A 20,366-nucleotide genomic window follows, 5' to 3' on the forward strand; every position below is an offset into this window, starting at 1 on the left:
AAACAGAACATTTTGAATTTGTTTTCGATCGATATTTCTGATGACAGCTATATCAATAAGTGTTATTGTTAAGATTTTGCAAGGAGAAGATATTCTGAAACTTCTTCTACCAACACTAAGTGCAACATATCAAAATTAAAAATTTAAATTAAAGGAACAGAATTTCGACATCGATTTTGATCGATTCTTTGGAAACACGCACGTTATCGATTATCAGAAACAAACAAGTATTGCGCGGAAGTACGAGGACCTTCGTACAAAATTTAAAGTCTCTAGCACTTATAGGTTCTCGGTTGCTGATCTAGAATATATATATATATATATTACAGCATCAGAAAGAGCCGATGAAAAGTACCAAGACGATAGCTTTAGTTCGCATAGAAGCAGACAGACGGACGGATGGGGTCGGAGATGTCTCCTACTACGTAACACATTTCATGACAATTTAAATACCCTCTACAAGGTATGATAATAGCAATAATAGTAAACATGTTTGAAATACTCTGTTAAATTCCAACAAATTTTAAATTAAGCAAAATATTTTTAATTAGTCAGTTCTAAATTAAATTGTAATAATATAATCAATTATAAGAATTTCATTATCAGCTTTCTATACAATTTTTTGAAAATAATTGATGTATAGGCGAGTTATACAACTGTTGTTTGTGATTCTGTGGTAGTTGTGATGATAATAGACGGATTTGAAGAAGGCTCGACAATATCGCCATTCAGGCATTTCTGGAGCTCAGCATACGTGCGGTCGGTATTTTCCCAATATACTCTTTCGGCATAGTTGGCGCAGAACTCGGCCACGGTGTCAGCGGCACGATACAGCTCCCTCACGATTCCGCCGTATTCACCGGCATCCGATGACAGAGTGAACAGTTTTTTGGAATATTCGGAGCCCTAGAGTAAGAGAGGTGAGTATGAGGATGTACTTCATGGGATTTCAGTTGACTCACTGTGCTTGCGAAGCAGTCAAAGGCATCAACATAGTGGACATTGCCATCACATTTCAGCAGTGCATCGCAGGTCTCCTTAGCTGTTGCGGTGAAGTTTTCACGAGGTTCGTAGTATTTTGCGTCTATCGCCTCGCACTCCGCCTTATACGTGTCCACACACTTGCCATAGTCAGCCTCGTACTGATCCGTAATGTCCTTCAAGATTGGCAAGTAGCGGTTAAAACAGTACTGGTTCAGTGCTGGGTTGCTTGAGCCCACTCCACGCGACATAAGCATAAAGTCCACTAGACTGCGATCGGAGTCGATCTTCGGCTTCAGCGGCATCAAGGCCAGGGCTGTTCCAATTGTTAGGAACAATGGTAACGCTTTGAACAACATTATTTCTCGAAGAGCTACTAACTGTGAATGTCTTTCCAAAGTGTCGCGGATTCTTTTTATTTGCCCCAAAAGAATATGGATTGCATGATTTATACTTTCCACCATTGGTCTAGATTGCATTTATGTTTATCAATACATTTTTTTTATTCTTATCTAGCCAACTTATCAATCTACACCTCATAACGATTGAATCATTCAAGGATGGTATTGTAAATATTAAAGTAAATTTAAAAAAAAAATCGAAATTCGACAGATAAATACTCTTTTGATTGATTCGTTTAGCTCCATCATAAAAAAAACTTAGAAACAAGGTAATAATGATATTGTGATTCATTCATCATTAGAAAGATTTTTTTATGAATTGTTTGTACAGGGTATTATGACATTGGGAAGTTGCATACGTATTTTCAACGTATATGACCTTATCTAAAGGTTTGCGAATATTATAGAAAGAGTTCCCCGACCAGGAAATTCTTACAACTTTCTCAGAACTTGTTATCAGGCGTTTCACCTTTCTGTTAAATTCTAAAAAAAAGTTCATTCTTGAAATTTGTTATCAGGCGGTCATTGAATTGCGTACATGAGTTGGATTGTAAATAAAACAAAAAAAGTACCAACTTAAGAAAATCACAAAAGATTATTGCAAATCAAAATTATTTCGAAATTATTATTTTTGTATTTATAAGATACTAGAGGAAATTACCCGTCGTTACGTGCTTTTGATTTAATAGTGCTAAAAACTAAACGAGCGAGTGGCGAACTCCGCCTCGCCCTACCCCCTAATCTTACCATCGAGGATCCCCGACTAGCACAAGGCTGCCTTTGCAAAGACGCCCACACGTATTGGCTGTGTTTCGTTGCTTCTTAGATTTGCGTCCGTAATTACCATTGATGTTTCAGTCCGATATGAATAATATTTTCGGAGCTTGAGCACCTAGTAGATCTCTGCAATATATACTGCTCAATGAAGGCAAAGGTCACCTTTTTCTTGTAATCAGAATTCCTCATTACACGAAAAAGTAAACATATTCTTTTACCTTCCTTGTAGACACTTGCCTTAAGGTCTTTCAGATAAGTGACAATAGTGAAGGTCGTTAATGCTGTGTTTGGTATAAACTATTTTGCAAAACTAATAAATGCCGCGTTTGGTTAAGATTTATTGATAATCCAAAAAATTGTCAACAGAAAAACCTATTTTTTGACCGATCGCTTATATGGCACCTATAAGATATAGTGTTCCGATGTTGATAGCATTATGCTTGAAAAATGTCAAGTTTGCTGCAGATTTATTAAAGAAACCCAACCGATTCTCTCCCAAAAACTGCATTTTCGGGCAATAGTTCCTATGGCAGCTGTATGCTATAGTGGTCCGACGGACGGCGGAGTGGGCTGCATCAACTCGGCTGTTGATGTTCATGTGGGATATTTATATTTCATGGGTTCGGAGATGTTTTCTTGTGTATCGAAATTATAATATCCTTTACAAGGGTATACAAATATATTGCGAATTAAAAATAAGTTTCGTAGTCATCTTTTTTATTTTTGGCTACTATTAATCTTCATTAGAAGATGCCACTCAACGGTCGTTTAACGGTCGTTCCCGCCCTTTTCATTAATATTACTTTTTCACCTACTTTCCTCCCGTGGAAAATTTAAATCTATCCGTACCATCTCTAACTTCACTCCTTACGAACACATGCGGATATCTTTGAAGTCCATCGAACGAGGAAACAAGAATTGATATCAACGTTTTCCGCCAACTTGTAGTGAGAATCTTGATTTCGAAAAATAAACCTTTCCTAATTCAACCTTTAACCAACAATTCCCGTCTTGCGTATTAAATATTCACTAAGAACCATGAAAACGAGTTTGAAGGTTATCAAAAAAGTTAAAAATTTTTGAATGAGGCGTTGATAATATTAATTTAAAGCAGAGCAATAACCGTTTTAGACTGGTCCAATTTATGGCCGTCTTACTTCCTTTGAGATTACATTTTACTATCTTTTAACATATCCTTAAGTATCGTTATCGAATACTCCACTCCACATATTATATAAGAAAATTTAAATTAAAAAAACAGAATTTCGACATCGAAACCCTCTACAGGGTATAATAATAGCAATAATAATTAACATATACAAACTTTAGGTTCGAAATACTCTGTACAATTCAAACAAATTTTAAATAAGGTTCAATTTTTTTAATTAGTCATGTTCTAATTTAAACTGCAATAATAATATCAACTATAGGAATTTCATGATCAGCTTTATATAAAATTTTTTTCAAATAATTGATGTATATGCGCATTATACAGTAGTTGCATCTGTTTCTGCGGTGGTTGTGATGGTAGTGGACGGCGTTGAAGAAGGCTCGACGATGTCGCCATTCAGGCATTTCTGGAGCTCAGCATACGTGCGGTCGGTATTTTCCCAATAAACTCTTTCGGCATAGTTGGCGCAGAACTCGGCCACGGTGTCAGCGGCACGATACAGCTCCCTCACGATTCCGCCGTATTCACCGGCATCCGATGACAGAGTGAACAGTTTTTTGGAATATTCGGAGCCCTAGAGTAAGAGAGGTGAGTATGAGGATGTACTTCATGGGATTTCAGTTGACTCACTGTGCTTGCGAAGCAGTCAAAGGCATCAACATAGTGGACATTGCCATCACATTTCAGCAGAGCATCGCAGGTCTCCTTAGCTGTTGCGGTGAAGTTTTCACGAGGTTCGTAGTATTTTGCGTCTATTGCCTCGCACTCCGCCTTATACGTGTCCACACACTTGCCATAGTCAGCCTCGTACTGATCCGTAATGTCCTTCAAGATTGGCAAGTAGCGGTTAAAGCAGTACTGGTTCAGTGCTGGGTTGCTTGAGCCCACTCCACGCGACATAAGCATAAAGTCCACTAGACTGCGATCGGATTCGATCTTCGGCTTCAGCGGCATCAAGGCCAGGGCTGTGCCAATTGTTAGGAACAATGGTAACGCTTTGAACAACATTATTCCTCGAAGAGTTACTAACTGTTTATGGCTTTCCAAAGTGGCGCGGACTGCTTTTTATTTGCCTTCCACCAAGACATATTCTTGCCATGTTGTATACTTTTTACCATTGTTCGAGATTGCATTTGCTTATCAACTCGAAACATGTATGTAGGTAGATTGCAACACTTGCTTACCCCTGTGATATCAGCGCATATGCTGCTCGCCATATTTCTTCGCAGATATTTCATTTCCGGTTTTCTCTGCCTCCAGAAAGTGCGTGAAATATATATGTTTGGATCGATATTTAAAAGAGCTAATCGGGAGTCTATATAGAATTTTAATTCACTCCCGACTGCAGAATAGACTAATACAAAAGAATATTTGTCCGTGTAATAATAAATTGTAATTTGCGCCATTTCCCAAACACCGTGGCGCCACCTTTGGGCTAGTAGGACGTACTAGATGTTTAAGCGATATATCGATAGTTACGTACAGAGCTGCTGCTGCCAACATTTTATTTTTTCATTATTTTTGATGCATCGCTTGCCTTGCCATGATAGACGAGAGCAATAAACGATTTTGATAATTTCCTTTAAAATGCGCGGTTACACTTATAACAAAATGCTCTCTTTCAGGGTATTTGTAGAAGTGCCCATTGCTAGGCAAGAGTTATTTTAGTTATGAGGTTTTTGCGAACACAAGCTATAAAATAAAAACGTGCACTTTCAAATATATTTCAGCTGAATGTTAGATTCGGCTGTAGCTCTTAAATAAGGATCAAAAGTTGGAACACTTGTAATGTTAAAAGGTCGCATGTCAATTTCAATTTCTTATAAACTTCTTCTCAGTGTATTTAGAATAATAGCATTTGATACAATAATAATCATTTAAAATAGAAGTATCGAGTACTTACTTGTATAAAGTGAAATTAGTACATCACTATTAAACGATATATCGATGCTCTTTAGATAGAGATTATCGATAGAATTATATATCATATTCGTGGTTGTTTTTTTTTTCTGATCAAAACATATATTTATTTTGCGTTACAAAAAAATTGCATTCACAAGATTCGATCCTGATTAACTGGCGGCCTACTAGTGATTTTCGTTCGGTGACGCACAAATCAAACAAAGAAAATTTTCGTCAAGCTACAAAGAAATACGAACACACACACATATATATATATATATATATATACATATACAATATCAAAGTAAGTGCAAGCGAAAAATCGGTAACGAAAAATCCAAAAATTGTGAGGTGAAATATAATATGTGCGTTTTCAACTGTTTAATATCGTCATATTCATGCTGTGAAATTTGCTATCGTGTAAAAGAATAGAAAGGGGCGTGAGCATGGTTATGAAATTTAATAATTTCATTATATGGTTCTCCTCGTGTGGCACTCACTTAGTGATGCGCACTGTCCGAACTGTAACTATGAAATACCAGTTGGGACTGAGAAGCGCGATACTGAGTTCTGCGATGAGATCGTGGATACTCAATTTCAATGTAGAGCTTCAGAAACATCGATGTTTCAAAGCAATAATTATTCAATTGAAAGGTGGTAAAATGATTTGCATTTAAAAATATTCAAGTACAAAGTTGTAAAATCATCAATGATTTTAATAGAAATCCATGACACTTTTGGAATATTGTTGAAACAGTGTATCATTTTGATGTAAACAATGCAATGCGCGCCCATTTTGCTCATTTAGACGCGTTGTTGCGCGCCTAAAACCAGGAGTATTTAATTGACATCGCTAAACTAAAGGGAACAAATATTAAGGGCAGCAACAAGTACATATTTTGAAGCTAACGCCTACGCTGAGCTGTAGCTAAAAGGCGTGTGGGCGTGTTAGTTCGGACAGGGCTAAATTTAGCGCCGAGCCCGCGTCCTTGATAAATCGATGGGCAAAACGAAGAAAGAGCAAGCGGCGGTAACACTAACCACAGAAACAACAACCAGAACAACTTAATAAAAAAAGAGCGCTGTTGCATTCGTTTGTCGTCGAATGTAGGCGGTTAAAGGCTCTATTCGCATCCTTGATTCCGTTTGCTTGTGTGTATGTGTGATACTGTGCTTGTGCGAGTGTGTCGGGTGTCTGGCATTTATAGATTTTTGCATGCCGCTCAGCAAATTGTTTCGACTCATCAGTCTTTCTCCCCCTCCTCACAGCAACAAAAGTCACAGGCGCGACTGGCCCGAAAGTAATTCTATAAAGTACACACACATTATGTTCAATAGATATGGGAGGATTCCTGGATAAGCCGAAAACAGCAAAGCATAATGAACAAGGCGAAGGCAATAAGCTGCTCTTTGGCGTCAGCTCGATGCAGGGCTGGCGCTGTGAGATGGAGGACGCGTATTATGCTCAAGCCCGTCTAGGCAATGCATTGGAGGAGTGGAGCTTTTTTGCGGTATTTGATGGCCATGCGGGCTGCAAAGTATCGGAGCACTGTGCCAAGCATTTGCTAGACAGTATCATTACCACAGAGGAGTTCAAGAACGGCGACCATGTGAAGGGTATACGTACCGGTTTCCTGCGCATTGACGAGGTGATGCGACAACTGCCCGAGTTTACCCAAGAGGAAGAGAAGTGCGGCGGCACTACAGCTGTCTGTGCATTCATCAGCTCAACGCAGGTGTATATAGCCAATTGCGGGGATTCGCGTGCGGTGTTGTGTCGCCAGGGCGTTCCGGTGTTTGCCACCCAGGATCACAAGCCCATTTTGCCGGAAGAAAAGGAGCGTATTCACAATGCTGGCGGCAGTGTAATGATAAAGCGTGTCAATGGAACACTGGCCGTGTCGCGTGCTCTTGGCGACTATGACTTTAAGAATGTGAAGGAGAAAGGGCAGTGCGAGCAGTTGGTCTCACCGGAACCGGAAATCTTTTGCCAAAGCCGCCAGGACACCGACGAGTTCTTAGTACTCGCCTGTGACGGCATCTGGGATGTCATGAGCAACGAGGATGTATGCAGTTTCATATACTCGAGGCTGAAAGTGACCACCGACCTGGTAAACATTGCCAATCAGGTGGTCGACACCTGTTTGCACAAGGTACAGTATGATCCTAATTGTTAACATAATAAATCTGTTAATTTGTTTCTTTTTTTTTTTGGAATCACAGGGTAGTCGTGATAACATGAGCATCATAATAATTGCTTTCCCCGGAGCACCAAAGCCAACTGAAGAAGCGAAAGAGGCTGAGCGACGGTTGGAGAAACAAATTGAGAAGATCGCAAGAGGTTGTCTAAGTCGTCTACTCTGTTTATAACTAATCGTAAAAGTAACGATAGTAGTAACACAATTGTGTTTATGTCTGAGTGCTATCGACTTTCCACCTTCGATGCGCTAAACTACCTGATATAGGCGACTAGAAAGCGAATACATTGTACCTTACTTAATGCAAAGATAGGCCCAATCAATGGTTGGCATAGATTAGTAGGTCACCTTAATACAAACGAATTCGTATTAGTTAAATAGCTAGATAATTGAACTGATCCAATCCGCAATGCAAGCACACTTGCCACAAAATTTTCTGCCACGTAGCACCCGTAAGGAAAACTCGAAAACCAAAAACAAAAAAATTGCTATTACCATTGCCAATACCAGTCAGTACATAAGTATACGTTTACAACTATACGTACTTAGCTCTATGCATCTCCTATTGATAATGCATAGTAAATACCTGTATACATTGCGTGTTAGTTTGTCATATCTATTACCTCCGCTAGCTGTGCGTGTGGCTGAGTGACTGATCGTGTGTGTGTGTGTGTGTAACAGTATTATTTATTTACTATACCTGTGTTTTAATGCGTTTGTGAGCTACTGCCACTGCCAGAGTTTTAAGTGTAGCTGAAGAACCCGAAATCCCTGCCCATTTAGACACAGTATATCATGTGCATATTTATAGTAACATATTGTAGTACCATAAGTTTATTAATAATTATCGATACTCCCTCCCCTTAACATTTGTAGTTGGGGCCCCTTCAGCCAGTGTACATATGCTTGTATATAAACCTTTGACTAAATACTCAATCATGCTTTAAAAAAAGAATACCTTACGCATATTTGATAAACATTTTAGTGAAATTCTATCAAAATCAAGTATAATTAAAGCAGACATAGTCATAGTTCATTAGGACATTTGCAAAGTCAAATTAAACTTCGACATTACAGTGCAGATATGAAAAGTAATGAAACAAGTAATAGCACCATAAAAAAAATTGACATGCATGTACTAACGATTGTTGTTGAATTGAGGGAATTGATTTAGATGAGTCATTAACTTATAACTGCGCTAAGTTCAAGCTCAAGTATTAGTCTTATAGGATATTTAGAATTTTTTCTAGTGCGTTTGCGCGGTTGATCTTAGGTAGCTCACAGTATTCATAACACCAAAGTGAATTTTAAAAAACGTCCTTACGACAATGTTTCGGTACAGACGTCAGCTTTATATACATATACGAAGTAGATGATTACTTTATGTAAATGGAATTCTTTATGGTTTACCATTAACTAAAAAAAACAAAACGAACCACAAGTTATTGCAATTAGTCATATTTACAAAAATTTAGTATAAAGTACAACAAAAGACAAAGCTAGTCAAATCAAATGTCCAGAAAAATTACTTAGCCTAGGGTAAAGATATTTATTGCTAAGCCTTAGGTCATCTGTATATGTATCGGATAAAACCAAAAAGATAAAAAAAAATATGAAAGAAAGAAAGACGTGAAAAATATTGTAAACCTTATGCTCACCAATTGTTGTGCTTGTTGTCATCGTATACAATTTACTTTAAAATGTTGAATTTAGAAGTGCAATTGATGCGGCGCAGCGAAGCTAATCAGAATCAGTTCGAACATCTCTTCGATATACTGAGAACATTTGTACCTAAGTACTATAGCAATCATTCATATTTGAAATCGCTTGCTCAAGCAGCGGCGTTTATATAGCTAATAATAATAATAGAATATCAAGACAACTATATAAATACGTTTCTTTTTCGCTGCTAAGAAAAAATATAACTTGAAATGAAAGATTCGAAAACCAATCAACCAAAGGTGTTTGTTTGCTGTGTTATTCAGTTTTCAGTTTACATTCGATAAACACTTGCTGCTTTTCACGCCCTTTCCTTCAAAACGCAACGCAATCAAAACAACAACTCACCAAATTCATGTGATGAAAACACAATTTTATTTATCGTTTTATTCGTTTACACATTATGCAGCATTTTTAATTGATAAACTTTCATTTATTAATTTAGAAAATTGATTTAGTTAACTTTCTTTAGCTGTTGTTCTTGGTTTGTTTGTTTGTTTGTTTGTTTGTTTAAAGGATCAGTCGCAATTAATGACTAATGATTTCTTTCAAGTATTCTTTCTAAGATAAATTTGTCAAAGTAAATTTAGCAACGCGCTATTCTTGTTTTGTTATCGTTGATCGCGCATCGTGATATAAATCGCACTCTTAATGTACACAATCACCATGAAAATGGGCGTGTCAAGTCAATGCCAGAAAACAGAAAGCCATACAAATTATGTGAAGAGTGAGCATAAGGTAAGGCACATAGATCCCACAACACACAAATGAAAAGTATATGATATATGCATGCTCTTAAGATAAAACAAGTTATTATATAAATGTTATCCAATCACTTTTACAATTCGATATGTTCAAATGTTTGTTGTACACTGAATGCTGTAAACAGTTTTCTTATAAACAATACCCAATGCAACGATTATCAAAAAGGGGGCCAGGCAGAGCACTGCCACTCTTCTTTTTTTTTTTAGTGTACTCCCCTTTGACCTTTTAAAGACCGATTTTTTGCGACACCACATTTGTTGTATTATTTAAGATTACGCTAACAAAACAGGTCAATGGAATTCAAAAGCAGACATTCTTCTTGTCTTGTATGTTTATCTGATAATATCACATTCGATTGACCTGTATTAATTAGTCAAGCCTCACGTTAAGTTTGTTGATCTCAATTTTTGCCGGCTCTGGCTGTTGCAACATATTTCGTATTCTATTTTTGATCAATTGTGAATTTGCTTTTGCGTAGCTTTAATATGTATATAAATAATTCGTATATAATTGTACATACAAACTCTTTTAACATGAGTATTACTTTTAAGTTCGATGCACTGAATGTACCCAACTACTACATAATCATTTGCTTATTTCTGGCATTCTTACAGAGGAGATCGAGAGTAATCAGATCACAGATTATGTGGAGCTATTAAAGTGTCTACAAGACAAAGGTGACATTCTAGGTCTTCCACCCGGCGGCGGATTGCAGTCCAAGTATGTATAACTGGGAAAGGAAGTCTGAAGATTTTTGTACAAATTAATTTATACATAAATAATTATGTTTTCAGATATCACGTTATCGAGCGCACATTCAAGGAGGTTTTTCCAGATAGTCCATGTGAAGTACGAAACATTTTTTACAACATTTAAAAATTAAATTTTCTGATTACGCTGCGTATTTTACTGATGCTTATTGATTTTGATTATGCTTTTAAGTTCACATTTAGCTTTCTTATTATCTAGATTCATTAACATTTTTGCTTTTTCTTGCTTAGCTATCAGATTATTTCACTTTTATCACCTTTATCATTTGAACTAAAACTATAATTGTTAATTCTAACAATCAGGCTGCATCCCAACTAATTCTTGATTAACAAATCGAAAGCTCTTTACGAATTCTCTTTCTTTTATTTCTAGCTGTATGCATATGATGAGCTATGAATTTTTTAATGCTAAATATTGTTCATTTCTAAATCAACAACAACAACCAAAACAACCAACCAACCAACAAGAGAACAAATGAAACTAAAACCTTAAAATCCGTATGCTCTAACTGTAAGGCGAACTCCATTTTTGTCGTTTGCGTCTCTTCGTTTTAACATAGATAAAGAACATATTGTAAGATTTGCAGCACGAAAAAAGGCAAAACTTAATAATTAAACAGGCACTCGCATGTTCGCTCTGCTCTACCCCGCATGCTCATCCAAACAAAACAAAAAAAAAAAACAATATTAATAAATATATTAATGATTATAATTGTAAAACAACAACTCCACAACCTTTCCACTTTACCACTTCTCATATAAGCCCTCGTCCTAGCTGTGCTTCTCTTTGATCAACTGTTTCCAAACCGTTAATAATTTGTCCTTTTCGTTATTCTTGCAGAGTCCAACGCATTAAATTGCGAAACAGTCAACAAATGCAACAACAAAAATAATTTAACAATAATACCAGAAACAACAAAAAAAAAAAACACACACACACAACACACACCACAAATGTACACTCCACACACACACATAAAGTACACCAAAACCGTTTTCTACTTTGATAAAAAACTAAAAAACCTACTAATAATATAAAAACCCATTATTTTATAGTTCAAATGAAAGCCAGTCCTAAACACAACTAGATGAACCTTGTATTACGTAGATCTTATTTAGATCGTACTTATAGAAAGGAGCGAACTTAAGCAGACCTCAGAGCTAAAAACCGATACCACAAAATAGAATCGAATCAAACAGGGTTTGGCTGAAAGCCAACACAATATTTCACACGCTGACAACTTTCCTTATCTAACTACCTACATACTACAATTGTTACTAGAGATACAAATACAAGTATAGATACAATAGCGATACCATATGGATAACTCCATGTTAGTCAGTGGTCATCTAAACTTTCCGTGTCACCTCATACTTATTATGAATTCAGAAGAACTGTTGACTCGCCTTTGTTTCCCGCCTCCGAACTGTATAGAAAGTTCAGCTGTGTAAAAAATTTACCAAAAAAAAAAACGAAAAAAAAAAATCAATACAAATACTATTTTTTCCATGTCTTAGAAAGTCGCTCGGAAGGTGTCTGTACAAGAAGTTTTTTATTTAAATTTTCAAACTGTGTATTAATATACTATTGATTCCGAACCGAAGCGGACTTTTGAAAGCTGTATAATGTTTGTTACTGAAGGATCATTTTTGTTCATTATTTTTATATATGTATATGAAGATACCCAATTTAAAAACAAAAAAACAAAAAAATAAGTAAAAAAGAAAAACTGTAATGGAAAAGAAAAACTATTATTTTGTAAGAAATGTGCAAAATGGAATATTAAGAAACTTAAAGCAAAACAAAAAAGAAATAACTCCCAAGTTTGTAGTAAATGTTAAAAAAAAGAAATCATTTGAAATTATTCATGTTATTTAGTCGGAGTTAAGCTGCACAGTGTACCAGTCGTATCACTTCCAAACACGACAAGTGTTGTCCTTGGAGGCAGTTAATATTGCATCCCCCGCATAACTGTAGGCACAACTAAATACCTCCGACTCATGACCGCTCAGAACCTGGGAGCACTGCCCCGTCTTAGTCAGCCATAGGCGTGCCGTGTTGTCCGCCGAGGCAGTGAGGAGCATGCAACCACTAGGACTGAAACACACCTTGTTCACTTCATCGCTGTGGCCGGCCATAAGGGACAGCATCTCGAACGGCTCCAGGCTCCAAACACGCGCTGTGCAGTCACTGCTGCAGGTGGACAGTTTTTTGCCAGCCGCGTCGAAGCTCAAGTCGAGCACTTCATCGCTGTGCGTGGATACCAAATGCAGCTCCTGGTCCAGGCGACGCAAATCCCAAATGCGTGCAGTGCGGTCCAGGCTGCCGGTGGCAACCAATGAGCTGCTGAAATTCCAAACACAGTTGGACAATTCTGCAGTGTGTCCGCGCAGTTGATGACAGTGGCTGCGGAGTCGGGACAGTGCAATTGGTAGCAATATAACATTGATTATGTTAATCTTTAACTCGCCTCTGACTGCGCGTATCCCAAATTGCAGCTGTGTGATCAAACGAGCCCGTCAGCAAGAGCTGGCCGTCGCGAGAGTATCGTGCCGATATCACCTCGGCGCCGTGGTGGCTCAACTGCTGCAGCTCCTGCGCGGTTTCCGCGTCGAAGATGCGTGCCGTTTCGTCAATAGAGGCCGTTGCAACGTCCTGGTCATGCACAGGATTAAATTCGGCAGCCACCACTTCAGCTGTGTGGCCATACAGCGTGAACTGGCACTGCCCGCTGCTTGCGGACCAAATCTTGGCAGTGCCATCAAAAGAGCCCGTGATGATCTTGTCGCTAAACAACCCGCAAGTATTATGCACCATTTAATAGTTTCACTACAACTTACAACTTACCAGCGCGGCACGTTGAAGCCCACTGAGAACACCACATTGTCATGGCCGGTGAGCATATGCTGCAGCTGACCGGTGCTGGTGTTGATCACATGGCAGGTGCGATCGTAACTGCCCGTCAAGCAGCGCTCACCGCTGCGATCAAAGCACACGTTGGTCAGCGGCAGTATGTGCGAAGTGTACGATTTATGCAGATAGAACTTCTTTTTAATCGGTTCGTTTAATTTGGCTTGTAGCTTGACTATTGCCTGCTTCAGTGCGCTGAACATGTCCTGGGAGCTGGAGGCTTTGGAATTGGCGGGCAGGCAGAATGTGGAATTATCTGCAGCAACGTCTCCCTGGCCACGCTCCGATTCAATCGCCTCCAGTTCCTGGACCATTACGCTATCTGCTAGCTCCTCCACATTTGTTCTGTTATAAATTGAATTTTTGATGGGGACACGCTGCATAATTTTGGCTACTTACTTGATATCCAAGTCGAGTAAATCAAAATGTCGTAGCCGTTCACCGCCCGTAGCTGTTCCATAGCTCAATGCCAAACCTATTTAAATATAGTATAGCATTAAATTGTTGAACAGAACGCAGATTGCTTTAGATTCACCTGGCGGATAGTAGCGCAGAAAAATTTTACTGGCGCTCATTTCGCAGCTGTTGTCTTCGAGGCCAATGTCGAAATTCCTTTAGCGGGACGACTCGCTTGCGAGTATGAGTTTCGCATGCTGACCTGCTTTAATTTGTTGCGCGTTGCCTTGTCAGCCCCGTCAATGGCGAAGCCAATGACATGCAATGTCGACTAGTTTGGTCGATTCTCTAGGTTGTAAGTCTGGGTCGTTACGTGGATAAGACTAGCTTTGCAGTGCAGTGTAGTACGCAAACATTTTCCTTAATGTTGCTGTTTTTTTCTGCTTTGTTCCTCAATGAAACCAAATTTATTTGGTGGAGTCAGTTCTGTAAGGCATTGACCTTAACAGAATACTTATAGCGGAATTTAAAATGTATAACCTTGGCTTAAATACCGATACACTCGAATGTCTTTATAACTATTTCTATTTGATTTTCCGCCCTTGTAATAAAGCTTTGATGTGCTAACTAAAGCTTTCTCGAAAACCTCTTAACCTGTTAAAGCTCATTCGCCCTGCTAGTCCAGGTGTGTGAAAAATGGCCGTATAAAAACAAAATGGCCGTCAGGTGTCGCCTACGATGTGGTTTGTGTACTCGATAGCTTGTAAAATTTCTTGTTGCCTTAAACATGACGTACATCTTCAATATTATGCTTTATATTGAGTTATCGTCTAAATATAAGATATTTTTAAAGTTGACATTTAATTGAATTCAGTATATTTTTCTATAGTTTGTGCGCGAGTTCCCAAAACGATTTTGGCCCTGGGTGACCATAAAACGCGTTTGTAACCACACACATTTTTTTTCGGCTGTTAATATCTATAAAACCTAATTAGCTTGTTTAATTCTATTGGTCCCAAACGCCAATTGATGCCAGCACCTGTTTACATTAACATATGTAATACACATATACATATATACAATACAGTAATATTTCGACACCAAACACACAGCCAGAGGTGGCCACTGGCAGCGGCAATAAAGGCAATTAGATTGTCTTACCTTGCTCGTGCCTCGTTTCGACATTTTCACTAATTTAATTTGCTCGGTAATCACTGAGACGTGGGCGGCTTGGCGCGGGCAAGACGGCAATGTCCATTAGGCTAATACATGAACGCAGATAGCAAGAGATGAATAGGGTGTGCGAGAGGGGGGGACGACAACAAAATGACCATAGCCAATAATGATAACGAATTATTAGATACTTATTATCACACCCAATTTTGTATCAGTGAACAAAACTGAAACGGACAGTCCGGTGCGCACAATGGCTAAACAAAGGAAGATATTTGGAAAAATAAAACGCAACAAAAATTGCTTATTTATAATGAAGCATTTCATTGATTTTGGTTCAACGAGCAGTCGACAATATAAAAACAAAAGCCAGATGCTGAATGCATAAACCTGGAACAGCGATTCATTACAAGGGCAGGCAGCATTGTTATTTCTGTACGAGAACAGCAGCAACAGCTGTTGCCACGGATCATGTCTTTATTTAGCAACTTTTTTCCTTATGACATATGTTAGTTGTTGGCGAAAGCGGATACGGAAGTTGTGCGGAAAATGACCGACACGCTGAAAGCCAGTGGCAACGAAATGCGGAATGCAAATGAAATCAATTTAAAATCTCATAAAACGCTCTCGCAAACAAAGCAAAGCAAATCCACAGCCTTAGCAGGCAGGCATTGAACATCATGCGGATTTAAATTTATGCTCAATAAATTTTTGTTGATTTCCGGCAAGCCCGCAGCCTGCCATCACTTGAGCTGTGCGTGTGTGGATGAGTAACAAAAATGCGGCGCTGCATAAATTAAAGACACACGCGCACACCTACCCACACACAGACACATACTGAATGTTACCTTTATCCTCGAAAATTATTATTGCCGATATTTTATGAGTGTTTTTTCGACAGCTTGTGGCCCATCTTCGAGCTGGGTCACCCATCCTCCCGACTGCTGGTATACGTTGGTTAAGCAAATTATGCTTAAATGGCAGAAACTTTTTCGGGCCGATAGAGAAGGACCCCCAGGCTTAAACGTAGATTTCTGACTAAGACCCGGTATGGTACATCAGCAGATTTTCAGCTTTTATTTTTAAAGATAGCACCTCATCCTCAGTTTTCCTATACCCTGTACAATTGGTTATGCCGACAGCGTATGAGTCAACCAGAATCTTAGGTAAACCTTGCAGGTTCAATCTATATCCAATAAGTGAGTTGGCGCTTGCTGCTATTTTATTTCTTCTGCAGATACACCAAATGTCTAAGGACCGTCCAGAAATACTCTTTACTTACTTCAGCATATCCTCGAAATATTTTTAGCTAGACCACCGCGCAAATTGGTGATGTAGTGTGTATAACTGGAGAAACATACGCTTGATGTCCTCGTAATTACATTTTACACAGCTTGGCAAACTTGCTGGCCCGCGGGCTTTGAGCGAGTGCATCGAACGGGCCAATTCAATTGCACTCCTCTTCACTGCCCAGTGATTCTGATTTGCAATTGGGTTTTTTCATAATAAATATTTTTGGTCTTTTTATACCCTGAAACCATTGAAAATGGGTAAAAAGTGTGTATGTATTTGTGCAAATTTATGTAATATATATATTCATATATATTCAATTGACTTTTTGAAATGTACAAATATTCTATAGCGTAAGATCTACTGTAGTAAATTTCATCAAGATAGTATTGTTTCCTGTGCTGCCATTTAATTCTGTGTTACTATTCTCCCCTAGTCGGGAGCACCCGACTAGAACCTCTTGTTTACATTTTTCATTTTGATTAGCAAATATGTTTCCCTTGAAATAAATCAATACGTATTTTATGTTTATCCCTTTCTTAAGTGTTGAAATTAGTTTCCATATGCAAAATTAATATTACTTTTATACCTATATGAATGCTCACATAACTGGACATCTCAAGTTGACAAGAATCTGATGCTGGCGGGTTGTCTGCCGTCCATTATTCACGGCATATTTTTTGGGAGAGTCGTTCAACAGCTTATGACTTTGATAAATTAAATTGGGCATGGCCGGCTGAAAGCACGCGCATACATTTAAATTTACCCATACCCCCATGGATGAACATACAAATTTACTTATGAAGGCGCCTTCTATGGCTGCAATTCATGAAAAGTTTAAGCTCAAGATTGGCGCAGTATTAAATCCTTAAAGCCGTTTATGCGATTGTCCATAATGCAGACACATCGAAATGTTATAAAGTTTAATATCAGATCTCGGACTTAAAGCGTCCCTGTCAGACCTGGACCCTTCCACAGTCGCGCCAAAGGAGTATGTGTGTTTTTTAAGGTCTGCTCTAAGCTTTATTAACCGGGAACAGCAGCAGCCACCGCAGGAGCAGAAAGGAAGGTAGCACAGCAGCAACACTTTGTGCGGCTTTGTGGCCACATCAAGTATACGCACCATAAATCAGAGCAACGACCAAAACCGCTCGCAACATGCCCAATGACGTATTGAATGCATTAAACTCTGTCTTAAATTGCGTACCGGCCGTTTGCCATAAGTTTAAGTGGTGCTTAAAATGAATTATGCATTGCCAGCGTTATTATATATGAGTTCATTTATGCGCATGTATGCCTAAACACACATTACGGACCCGATTGGGCGTACATTATAGCAGAGATTGTTGCCGTGGTTTAGATCTATTTGATTATCATGTACATTGCTTTGTCCGAATGTCTGAAATGCAAAATATTTTGTATGTATTTGAAGTTGACGCTTGTGGATAACTTCTATTAACAGATGCTATCTACTATACTATCTTTCCTTTAAATATTATTTTTGTGTTTTGGCATACTCTTTAACGTTATATTTTCTTCTTTTTTTACAGCGCGAAGCAATTACATTTTTTGTACCCATTTAATTACATTCCAAACACATTTGGCATATTTTTAAAATATTTGCATAATTCACATTGGACTTAGGTAAGTGGATTTTATTATGTTATTTTTAATGATTCATTCAAAATGTTGCCAAGGTTCAAGCCGCTTAGAACACATGACACACTTATTGTGTGGCTAACTGATTGCTTTCATGAAAAATTCACTTAATGTCCTTTCAGGGTATGAAAAGCAAAATGTGCGTAAAATTTATGCAAACAAGTGCCAAATATAGTGAATCAACTCATGTGCTCATATGCATATGTGTGGGTGAGTGTGTTTTGTATGCATGGGTATATTTTTGTTTGCTTGGAAAATGGGTATTCTGAATATTTAAATGCAGTTTGGCTACGGCTTAGGGCCTTAAACTACATGGGTTAAGCATTCTCTTAATCGATTTGAAGCATCGATGTGTTCTAAGAAATCGCTCATAATAAAGGTATTTCATTTCAACAGAATGCGGCACAAGCAGTTAAAACAGTTCATTAACATTCGTTAATTAATAGTTTATAGTGTAAAAAATGTATTTATTTATTTAAAATAATTTATAAAACGTACACGTTCAATTGATATCTATTTAAACATTTTTGTCATTTTACCTGTCACATCCTTCTATTAAATTCGAAACTCAATATATTTATGCACATCAATTAAAAATAGGGTTAGCAAGGGCACATAAGTTTGGACATTGATGAAGAACTTTTACACTGTTGCTCTAACTTTGTGCACAAATATGGAGGCATGTGCATGTGTGGCGGTGTGGGTGTGGGTGTGGGTGAGTGGCTGAGTAAATGTGTACATGCATGTGGTTGTGTAAATGCGTTGTTGTGGGCACGCCTGTGCAGTTGGTGGTGCGTTTGCCACTAATTAAATGAAATCAGCAAATTAAGTAGTAAAAATTGTACAGCTAACCAAATGATTTATTTTGTTTAGCTTTTGCGATACTTAAACAAAGTAAATGCCAACCAAAATAAAACAAACACAACTCGGTCGTAGTTTCATGCCTGGGCTGTCTAGCAGCAGGCCGGAAGCAAAGAAGGCATGCTTGGACGGTCTTTTTAGTAATAAAAATTTGTATAGCTAAAATATAAATTTAATTAACATTAATTGCCCTCATATTACTCATTCGCACCTGCGTCGGCGAGCGTAGCTATATGAAATTGTTAACTGCATATTACGTATTGACTTGGGGTCAAAGTTGAATATTGTTGCTGTTGTTGTTGTTGTTGTCGCTGTTATTGCTGGCACGAGTTTTGCACACTTGTGTTTATGGTCAAAGTTTTTGGTTTGGCCAAAAAGGCGAGAACTTCTCTCAGCCAGTGAGCACAACATTTTGAGAACTTGTGATTTCTGACTCGTGATTCAATGAAATCTTTTGAACCGCAATGAACTTCGCCAACAATACTGCTGCTGCTGCGTTCCGTGGTAGTTGCTTGCTCTGCATTGCAGTGCAAGTCAATTAAAATTTATTACACATACGCGCCGTTGTAGGGCATTGGACTGGGAAATAATGGGAGGCGCAAAGTCCAGCTGCAGAAACGGTTCCTGTTCAGTTTCAATTTGTTTAATGGGTCACTTGGGCGTGCGGGCCAAAAGTTTTCATGAGCTGGCGAACAAGCCATAAAAGTAAATAGCCAGCGACGATGACGACAACGAAGACGACGACTGTGGAGCCTCTGCTCAGTCGACTAGGCAACCACAGAAGCGCACGCGACCGCGCACCTGTACGTTAATGTGCGGCTTGCAGCATGGTTCCACGGTTCTCTTTTCAGTCATGCCAATCACATAGCATATGTACGCACATACACATATATAATCGCGAAATGTAGACATAGTTGGCTTTCGTACAAAATGATATTTGAGTTAGATAATCGCGGTAATCCAATGATATCGCTCACACAGACACACAGACACACACGCATAGACTGGAGGATCTGGTGTTTATTCGTCGCAAAAAGTTGCGCTCATCTTTGTTGCCCGGTGAAAGCTACCAGCTTCGCCTATTTAGCTTACTTTTAAGTCAGCCTTCGGCAGTTGTGTGTATAATAAGCTTAACTAAACGTGTGTGTCCCAGTCTGTGCATGTGTGTGTGTGTCTGTGTTGGTGAGTGCGCGTGTGTTCTGTACGCTGTTTGCTTAGCAATCACGCTGCCATTTTGGCCTTATGCAACAGCAAAACACGCAAATGGCTCCCCAAACAAACACCCAAGTAAATCTTCTTCTGAAGCTGCTGTAATAATACAAAAATACAAGAGAAAAGGTAATACGTTACTCGGCTGTAGCTGTTTATGCTAAGAAACTGATAATGAAACCG

General features: G+C 38.5%; 4 protein-coding genes across 8 annotated transcripts; 1 reads left to right on the forward strand and 3 right to left on the reverse strand.

Annotated features, from left to right (window-relative positions):
* Positions 1 to 501: 501 nt before the first annotated feature.
* LOC6632545 (uncharacterized) lies at positions 502 to 1,388 on the reverse strand. Its single transcript, XM_002055803.4, has 2 exons — positions 963 to 1,388; positions 502 to 906 (listed from the first exon to the last, which is right to left on the reverse strand). Exons 1-2 carry the CDS (start codon positions 1,338 to 1,340, stop codon positions 649 to 651), a joined length of 636 nt encoding a protein of 211 aa, XP_002055839.1. The 5' UTR covers positions 1,341 to 1,388; the 3' UTR covers positions 502 to 648.
* Positions 1,389 to 3,525: 2,137 nt separating this feature from the next.
* On the reverse strand, positions 3,526 to 4,366 carry LOC6632546 (uncharacterized). The gene is made up of 2 exons (XM_002055804.3): positions 3,961 to 4,366; positions 3,526 to 3,904 (listed from the first exon to the last, which is right to left on the reverse strand). The coding sequence occupies exons 1-2, from the start codon at positions 4,336 to 4,338 to the stop codon at positions 3,647 to 3,649; spliced, it is 636 nt and encodes a 211-aa protein (XP_002055840.1). The 5' UTR covers positions 4,339 to 4,366; the 3' UTR covers positions 3,526 to 3,646.
* Positions 4,367 to 5,309: 943 nt separating this feature from the next.
* Positions 5,310 to 18,052, forward strand: alph (protein phosphatase alphabet). Of its 5 annotated transcripts, XR_001449929.3 has the most exons (7): positions 5,310 to 5,536; positions 6,502 to 7,385; positions 7,456 to 7,573; positions 10,529 to 10,634; positions 10,709 to 10,763; positions 11,058 to 11,195; positions 11,526 to 12,205. XR_001449929.3 is itself a non-coding variant. In XM_070206867.1 (6 exons), the coding sequence occupies exons 2-6, from the start codon at positions 6,573 to 6,575 to the stop codon at positions 18,035 to 18,037; spliced, it is 1,125 nt and encodes a 374-aa protein (XP_070062968.1). In that variant the 5' UTR covers positions 5,310 to 5,536; positions 6,502 to 6,572; the 3' UTR covers positions 18,038 to 18,052. The 5 variants fall into 5 exon arrangements, 4 of the variants coding, with proteins under 4 accessions (XP_070062968.1, XP_015025974.1, XP_002055841.1 ...); XM_070206867.1 differs by lacking the exons at positions 11,058 to 11,195; positions 11,526 to 12,205 and adding an exon at positions 18,005 to 18,052; XM_015170488.3 differs by lacking the exon at positions 11,058 to 11,195.
* On the reverse strand, positions 12,307 to 15,417 carry LOC6632560 (dynein assembly factor with WD repeat domains 1). Its single transcript, XM_032432843.2, is given in 6 exon segments — positions 12,307 to 13,091; positions 13,156 to 13,478; positions 13,481 to 13,940; positions 13,995 to 14,070; positions 14,131 to 14,477; positions 15,153 to 15,417. Coding segments are annotated over 5 exon segments (1,395 nt in total). The 5' UTR covers positions 14,171 to 14,477; positions 15,153 to 15,417; the 3' UTR covers positions 12,307 to 12,595.
* Positions 18,053 to 20,366: the final 2,314 nt, after the last annotated feature.

The sequence above is a fragment of the Drosophila virilis genome, chromosome 2 (genome assembly GCF_030788295.1).
Source record: "Drosophila virilis strain 15010-1051.87 chromosome 2, Dvir_AGI_RSII-ME, whole genome shotgun sequence".
Taxonomy (NCBI): domain Eukaryota; kingdom Metazoa; phylum Arthropoda; class Insecta; order Diptera; family Drosophilidae; genus Drosophila; species Drosophila virilis.

Coding starts and splice junctions, on each gene's coding strand:
- alph (XM_070206867.1), top strand. CDS start 6,573: ATGGGAGGATTCCTGGATAAGCCGAAAACAGCAAAGCATAATGAACAA. Junction 10,635..10,708: donor GGCGGCGGATTGCAGTCCAA/GTATGTATAACT, acceptor TTATGTTTTCAG/ATATCACGTTATCGAGCGCA. Junction 10,764..18,004: donor TTCCAGATAGTCCATGTGAA/GTACGAAACATT, acceptor CTTTTTTTACAG/CGCGAAGCAATTACATTTTT.
- LOC6632546 (XM_002055804.3), bottom strand. CDS start 4,338: ATGTTGTTCAAAGCGTTACCATTGTTCCTAACAATTGGCACAGCCCTG. Junction 3,905..3,960: donor TTGACTGCTTCGCAAGCACA/GTGAGTCAACTG, acceptor CTCTTACTCTAG/GGCTCCGAATATTCCAAAAA.
- LOC6632545 (XM_002055803.4), bottom strand. CDS start 1,340: ATGTTGTTCAAAGCGTTACCATTGTTCCTAACAATTGGAACAGCCCTG. Junction 907..962: donor TTGACTGCTTCGCAAGCACA/GTGAGTCAACTG, acceptor CTCTTACTCTAG/GGCTCCGAATATTCCAAAAA.